Below are 7,551 nucleotides of genomic sequence, written 5' to 3'. Positions count from 1 at the left end.
AAATAGTTAGTGTTAAACTAATGGTTGTGATAGACGTAGAAGCTTCTGTTTTTGCTTCTGTTCAAAATCGTAAGCAAATTAAAACAATGCAAAGAAACTATGACTCTATGAGTATCATTTTAGCTGTTTGAAGCTAGTGAAACCAAAAAATAAAAATACTAGTTTTGAAGGATGAAATTATTGGTTGAGAATTGAGATGGTTATTATTTAGAGCAATACTAGAGCACCAACAACTTTTGTGATTGGTAGCTATCCAATAGTCATCAATAATGATTTAATGGTGTGAGATTAGTGTGAAATTTCATCTAATGATTCACTTTTTTCTGTTGGTTACATGCGACTAAAATTCAATAAAATTGCTGGCCCTAGACTTTTCCTATTATTTATTAATGTATGAAAAGAAAAAGAAGTTGGTTGGTTGTGTCTTGTGTTGTGTGTATGTGTTTGGTTGAGTAAATATTTATTTAATAATAATGAAACATGGAAAGTAAATAAATAAATAATAAAAGGAAATTATATTATGTTGCTTGGTTTGGTGGTTTTTGCGGGACGAGACAACCTACCAGTTGTTGCGGCTGTTTCAAGAGAGAGAGAGAGAGACTGTATTCACTCAACACTTTTAAGTTTTAACCTCCCTTTGTGTTTTTGATATTTGATTTAATTTAATTAGTGAGCTGAGTTAAGTTGTTGGTTTGCCATTGCCAATGCCTGCTGCTTAGAGAGAGAAACACAGAGAGATAGAGAGAGAGAGAGATATGGCGACTCCAGTGAAGAAGATGGGATCTCATCTTCGCTGATTCTTGTTCTTGTGCAATCTTACTCTTTAGGTAAGCCAGCTGCTACAAATCGTATAGATCTTATTCGAATGAGGCTTATCCATTTCGCCATTCCTTCCCAGATCCAGAGATCCACATTCCCCTTTTCTTCAGATCCACTAACATTACCCTTTAATTCTCTTCAAATATTTTCTTTATTTTATTTAAGCCATCATTTTTTAGTTATTTTTTCTTCCTTTGCATATAGATTGCTTTGAATTGAAATATTTTAATTTGAGCTGATGAACAAGTTTCTACATTCGTTTTTCCTTATTTATTTGGACGGATTAGACAGAACCTAGAAGTGAGCTTCGATGAGTGGATTTTATTTGATTGCTCATATATATAGAGTTATCGCGTGTTCTATTGTGTAGGTTTAACTCCTGGGATTCAAGCAAACGACTTCAATCTTGTTTTTCCTGTTTCCTTGACTCATTTTGTCTTCAGTAATTCTTCTTAGTAATCGTTTTAGCAAACTCTATTATTACATCGAAATTAAATAACTTTCGAAAATGGAACTAATACGGCCAACTTGTACTAGTATACCCAGCATTGTGATTCTACTGCCTTTTATTCCGAGTTTTAATTCTGGTTTCTGAAACTGAATATGACAATTATCATTTTAGGAAAAATATGGCTTATTTCATAGGTTTTGGGAACACCTGAAGAATAATAGGATACTTTGAAGTCTGGAATTATTGCTAAGGATCACTTTTGATTGTCTTGACTGTTTTGCAGTATTACTTTAAACATCCTATCAGCATAACGGTTCGGTTCTTTAGATAGTTGCCTCTTTTGGGCTGCTTTTAAGAGAGATCGATGGGTTCCAGATTCCCATCTCATCAGCTCAGCAATGGCTTATATGTATCGGGCCGGCCTGAGCAGCCGAAAGAAAGGACTCCAACGATGAGCTCAGTTGCCATGCCTTATACTGGTGGTGACATCAAGAAGTCCGGAGAATTGGGGAAAATGTTTGATATCCCCATGGATGGTTCTAAATCTCGAAAATCCGGTCCGCTAAATAGTGCTCCTTCAAGAACTGGATCATTTGGAGGTGCCGCTTCACATTCTGGACCTATCATGCAAAATGCAGCAGCTCGTTCTGCTTATGTTACATCAGGCAACTTATCTGCTGGAGGCATGTCTGCTTCAGCATCAATGAAGAAGACCAATTCTGGTCCACTGAACAAACATGGGGAACCGGTTAAGAAGTCATCTGGCCCTCAATCTGGTGGAGTTACACGCCAAAACTCTGGTCCAATTCCACCTGTTCTTCCTACAACTGGTCTAATTACATCTGGTCCACTGAATTCATCTGGGGCTCCAAGGAAGGTGTCTGGTCCATTAGAGTCTACAGGATCTATGAAGTCACATACTTCCTCTATAGCTCACAATCCAGCTGTGACCACTCTCAGCCTTGATGATGAGTATTCTTTCAGGAGGAACTTCCCCAAGCCGATATTGTGGTCTGTGATTCTGATTTTTGTCATGGGATTCATAGCCGGAGGTTTCATTCTTGGAGCTGTTCACAATGCCATTCTCCTCATTGTTGTAGTTGTTCTTTTTGCTGCTGTCGCTGCATTGTTTACTTGGAACAGTTGTTGCGGGAGGAAAGCCATTGTTGGTTTCATTTCTCGCTATCCAGATGCAGAGCTTAGAACTGCCAAGAATGGGCAATTTGTGAAGGTCTCCGGGGTATGTATTACAGTATTTAAATATGCATATATAATACAATTAATGCAGCATATATATAGACTCGAGAAAACAGGCACGCATACACACACACATTAAGCGCATGTTCTAATATCCATTTCTTCATTTCCCATTGGGGTTGCCTGATAAGTGATATACATGTAAAGAATATCGAGAAATCTATCTTTCCGGTTCTTGTTTATGTTGTTAAATGTGCATTACTGACGGAATAGACCAATGATATATTGAGCCTTTTGAAGGTGGTTACTTGCGGTAATGTGCCACTGGAGTCTTCTTTCCAAAAAGTTCCCAGATGTGTATATACATCTACAAGTTTATATGAATATCGAGGATGGGATTCAAAAGCGGCTAATCCAAAACATCGCCGTTTTACATGGGGACTCAGATCGGCAGAGGTAATTGTCTTTATTTTGGTGTGTGTAACATTTTCTTCAGATTGCTAAATTCTAAGTTTGATAACTATTGAGCACTTATTGATGTGCATTGGCCATGGAAGTGAATTAGATACTATGCTTTCTGACAGAAAATACTTTGCCTGTGAACAGTTTTATAATGTCTTCTGTTTCCTTATAATCTTCAGTGAAGATCTTTGGTTCATTATACATATTAAATGGTTATTTCTTTTCAACTTTTTTCCCATCTAATATTCAATGATTGTGATAAAGCCATTAATATTATTACCTTGCCTTTTATTCAATGCAGAGGCATGTGGTGGACTTTTACATATCTGATTTCCAATCTGGATTGAGAGCTTTGGTTAAAACAGGCTATGGTGCTAGGGTGACGCCTTATGTCGATGATTCTATTGTAATTGATGTCAATCCAGCCAATAAAGACATGTCCCCTGAGTTTCTTCGATGGTTAGGGGAGAGAAAGCTTTCTAGTGATGATCGTATAATGCAGTTAAAAGAAGGGTAATGTACTTTATCTTATTGAAGAGTTGATATTTTCCGGGTAAAATTGGTGTAAAATGAAACACTTAATCCTGCTGCATTTGTTGTTGAGAATGGAAGCTAGGCATTCTTTTTTCTAGTGATACCATTAATTGTTGCTAGTAATGCCGTGAGTTGGCCAATAATCATCTGATTTTGAAAATACCATTCATGTTAAGCATTATATGCTCATGATAATAATCATTGTATGGCAGCAAAACGCATTAAGATGTTGAAGCTGGGATATCCCGAGATGGGGATGGATTTTCATTTTCTGATGAAACTGTCATTGATCTTTTTTACAGGTACATCAAAGAAGGTAGCACAGTTAGTGTAATGGGCGTAGTTCAAAGAAACGACAATGTGCTTATGATTGTGCCACCGCCTGAGCCTTTGACGACCGGGTGCCAATGGGCGAAATGTATATTTCCGGCAAGCCTTGAGGGTATTGTTTTGAGATGTGAAGATACCTCCAAGATTGATGTTATTCCAGTGTAGTTATGTCTATCTTATCCTCTCCAGTAACCTTATAGGTATTCTTCTCTAAAGAAAACATTTCTTCCCATGTCAGGAAATTGAAGGTGGTGGTGGTGATTGATGTTGTTTGTATTTTTGTAAGCAGTGTTGTTGGTTAAGTGTGATGATCTTTTACCCCTTTTGATCCACCCGCAAAACTTTTCTTTAGTTTGCTGTATAGCTAATGGAAAATTCTTATTCGTTTATTTTTCCTTAAGGGATTCTATACCCTTTTAATGGATGTTGCTTTATATAGTGAGAGGTTGTATTCAGATGGACTTTGCTGTCTTAAACATTGAAGGCTCTATTTGTCAAGTAGGTAGGTGATGAACTGAATGATGAAAGAATGAGTATAACCAACCGGCTTTATTTTCCGCCACCCAATGCTAGCTATCCTTTGTATTTTGCAATTTTGTTTTTGTTCTTTTTCCAAACGAGTTTATCAGGACAGATGTCAGAGAAGTCATTGTCTCATTGAAAAAAAATCTATGGTTTTGCTATCTATCCTTTGTATTTTTCTTTTCAAATGAATTTGTTAGAATGAAGTCTGTCACGGAAAATTTTAGAAGGTTAGATTTAACAGTGTTTGAATAGTTTTCTGGAGTGTTTGAGAATACTCTAGATGGTTCCGGAACGTTCTAGAATGTCCTAGAAGGTCCCGGAATACCCTAGAAGGTTCTAGAAGACTCTGGAAGGTCATAGAGTATTCTAGAAGAGTGTAGATGTATATAGAAGTATAAAGAGTGATATGGAATAATCTAGAAACATTTAGAGAGTTGTGGTAGGATTCAGTTCTCATACAATTTGCAAAGGAGTGAGTCTACAGGGAAGAGTCCGTTCGAGATTGTGACTGGACAACAGCCGCTTACGCCTCACTCTCTTTCTTCCTCTTACTCAGAGAAGAGCCCTGGAGCTTATCATATGATTAAGTCATGGGAAGAACAAGTAGATGTCACTCGTTCTTACCTCGACAAAGCTGCCAAGAGGATGAAGAAATGGGCAGATAAGAAGAGGAGGCATGCAAGTTATCAAGTGGGAGACAAGGTAATGATCAAACTTCTTCCACAACAATTCAAAGCCTTTCGCAAGGTTCATAAGGGTTTAATCCGCAAATACGAAGGACCATTTGAGATCATTGGACGTGTTGGGGAGGTTGCTTATAAAGTACAACTCCCTCCCTCTATGAAGATCCACCCGGTCTTCCATGTGAGTATGCTTAAACCATATCATGAGGACCAAGACGAACCGAGTAGAGGCAACTCGAGTCGTGCTCCGCCTGTGGTGATTAGATCTTTTGACAAAGAAATCGAAGAGATCCTAGCTAATCGCATCGTGCGACGAAGAGGAGTACCACCAAGTATCCAATACTTGATCAAGTGGAAAGGGCTCCCGATAACTGAAGCTAGCTGGGAAACTCGCGAAGATCTGTAGCAATTTCAAGAACACCTAGAGCGCTATCATGAACAGAACGCGACGAGGACGTCTGAGTAAGTCCGAGTGCCGGCACGGTAGCGTTGGAGTGTGTCCAAGGCCGTGACAAGTCGCTGAAAATGTATATGGTGAATTTTATCCAATTCTTTTTAAAATAATATGTAATTTATTTTATATGACATGTTAATTTTTAATTAGATAATTAATTAAATTATTATTCCACTAAAATTAACACATCATAGATAATAAACTATATATTATTTTAGAAAAAATCAGATAAATATAACATGTTGGTGCATAATGAAGTGTACACTATTAATATAAAGAAGAGTGAAACGTGTTGGTGCATAGAAGCGTCAACAACGCGGAAAAGCCACGTTTAGGCACCGAACGGCGTCGTGTTGGTGCAAATCACAAACGTGTCAAGGAAAGGAAGTAAGTACGTGAAGCACTTACTTTCTGTTTTACTAAATTTAAATGGCAATGGCCTTTAATTTCTGTTTGCAGCGAATTGGATCACTATGGATATTAAAATTAAAGTGCGGTTAGTGTGCATCTTGGTATTTTTGTGCTCTACTTGTTTGGCCAATAACGAAGAGCATAATAAGAAGCAAAAACAATGTTTGTGGAAGTGGCAGAGACCTAGAGACGCCTACAATATCTATTCTGCATTCTTCACTACAAGCGTTACCCAGTATTGGGGCTTCTTCAAGGCCCTTGCTAACGATGCATATACGCGTTTATTTCCTCCCAACATTGAGTAAGTAACATTTTCTTCATTTATTTCAAAGTATCAGCCACATATTTTATTTTAACAAAGGTTAGGATGGGATATTGTATAGCTGGTTCTCTTCACATTAGATTATCAATCAACTAGCTACACTAGACACCTAACCAACTTGGGTTGGTCGAGTGGTCAGTTCACTCGTCCGCTTAAGCAAGTGTCGGGGTTTGAATTCTGCATTGTACATACAGCAATTTATTGACCAGTGACAGACTCTTAAATGGAGCTCAGATCTGCGACGGATTAGTCCTTAGGGATACCATGAGAAACCAAAAAAAAAAAAGCTAAATAATACTCCTCTTAAAATAATATTATTTTGTAACGTCCTGCATGTTTCTTTGTTGCTCTCATGTATGCGTAATTATTAAGAATATTTATTGTGGACTAATGATGTGATGTATGGAAAGTGATGATGATGATGGATTGATGAAAAAAAATACAGTTTTAGAAGCGGAGGAGGAGTGGGAGATAAGGAGGGAGAGGGAGCAGGTGAGAAGGTGAAAGAAGCGGTGGCAAAGAGCTTAGGAAGCAGCAAAGACGCAGTGGAAGATGCTGCCAAGTCAGCTGCAGAAAAGGTCAAGAGTACCTTCTCCGCTTTAGATACTGATGATCAAGATCATAAAAGGAACGAGCTCTGATTCTTCTTCGACGAAAATTATTCATGCACAATATTAATGTAACGGCAGTGTGCTGGAAGATTCCTTTTGGAAACATAAAAAAGAAAACCGGCTCCTCATTAGTCACTAGCGATCATGGAATGGAGGCAAAGCACAAATAATAGTCAAACAGAATATTAGAAAGAGCTCCACCTTCATGTCTATTTTTGTCATTTCACTTTCACGTCCATCCCAGATAAGTGTGTATAAGTGTATTGTGCTGTGGTCTCGTGGACCACTGAACCCTCTCACACGTGATCTGTAGTTCTGTACTCTGTAGTTTCACCCCTCTTTTTCTGTGGCCCAAGATGTGATCTGTAGATATTAATATAATATTATAAATAAAAATATTTTTTTTATATTTCCCGTTAACAAAATTTGTTTTCTCAATCACTAGGTGATTAACATTTTTTATATTTAAATAAATATTAGTTAATTTAAGGGCACCCTTAATTTAAAGTATAAAATATGCAATAATATAAATGCTTATGTCATTTTTTTTGGTTTTATATTTTATCACGTGAAAGTAACTATCTTGTATTCAATATATAATATGAAATATATAGAATTTAGACTCAAATTAGTAAGGTGTATAGTTATTTTAAATTGTTAGCAAATGAAATTTAAATATTTGAATAATCATTAAAAGGTAAACAGAAGAATATGAGAAATTTGGTTGCACTATTGATTTATTTGAGTGATCA

The 7,551-nt window shown here is 37.1% G+C and overlaps 2 protein-coding genes across 2 annotated transcripts; both read left to right on the top strand.

Annotated features, from left to right (window-relative positions):
* On the top strand, positions 538-4,357 carry LOC107638377 (uncharacterized membrane protein At1g16860). Its single transcript, XM_016341612.2, has 5 exons — positions 538-827; positions 1,554-2,510; positions 2,768-2,923; positions 3,231-3,442; positions 3,766-4,357. The coding sequence occupies exons 2-5, from the start codon at positions 1,635-1,637 to the stop codon at positions 3,956-3,958; spliced, it is 1,437 nt and encodes a 478-aa protein (XP_016197098.1). The 5' UTR covers positions 538-827; positions 1,554-1,634; the 3' UTR covers positions 3,959-4,357.
* LOC107638379 lies at positions 5,861-7,154 on the top strand. The gene is made up of 2 exons (XM_016341614.2): positions 5,861-6,167; positions 6,634-7,154. Exons 1-2 carry the CDS (start codon positions 5,929-5,931, stop codon positions 6,827-6,829), a joined length of 435 nt encoding a protein of 144 aa, XP_016197100.1. The 5' UTR covers positions 5,861-5,928; the 3' UTR covers positions 6,830-7,154.

The sequence above is a fragment of the Arachis ipaensis genome, chromosome B04, assembly GCF_000816755.2.
Source record: "Arachis ipaensis cultivar K30076 chromosome B04, Araip1.1, whole genome shotgun sequence".
In the NCBI taxonomy this organism is placed as follows: Eukaryota; Viridiplantae; Streptophyta; class Magnoliopsida; order Fabales; family Fabaceae; genus Arachis; species Arachis ipaensis.
The sequence above is the reverse complement of the archived record's forward strand: the minus strand, read 5'-3'. Positions and strand labels throughout refer to the sequence as shown.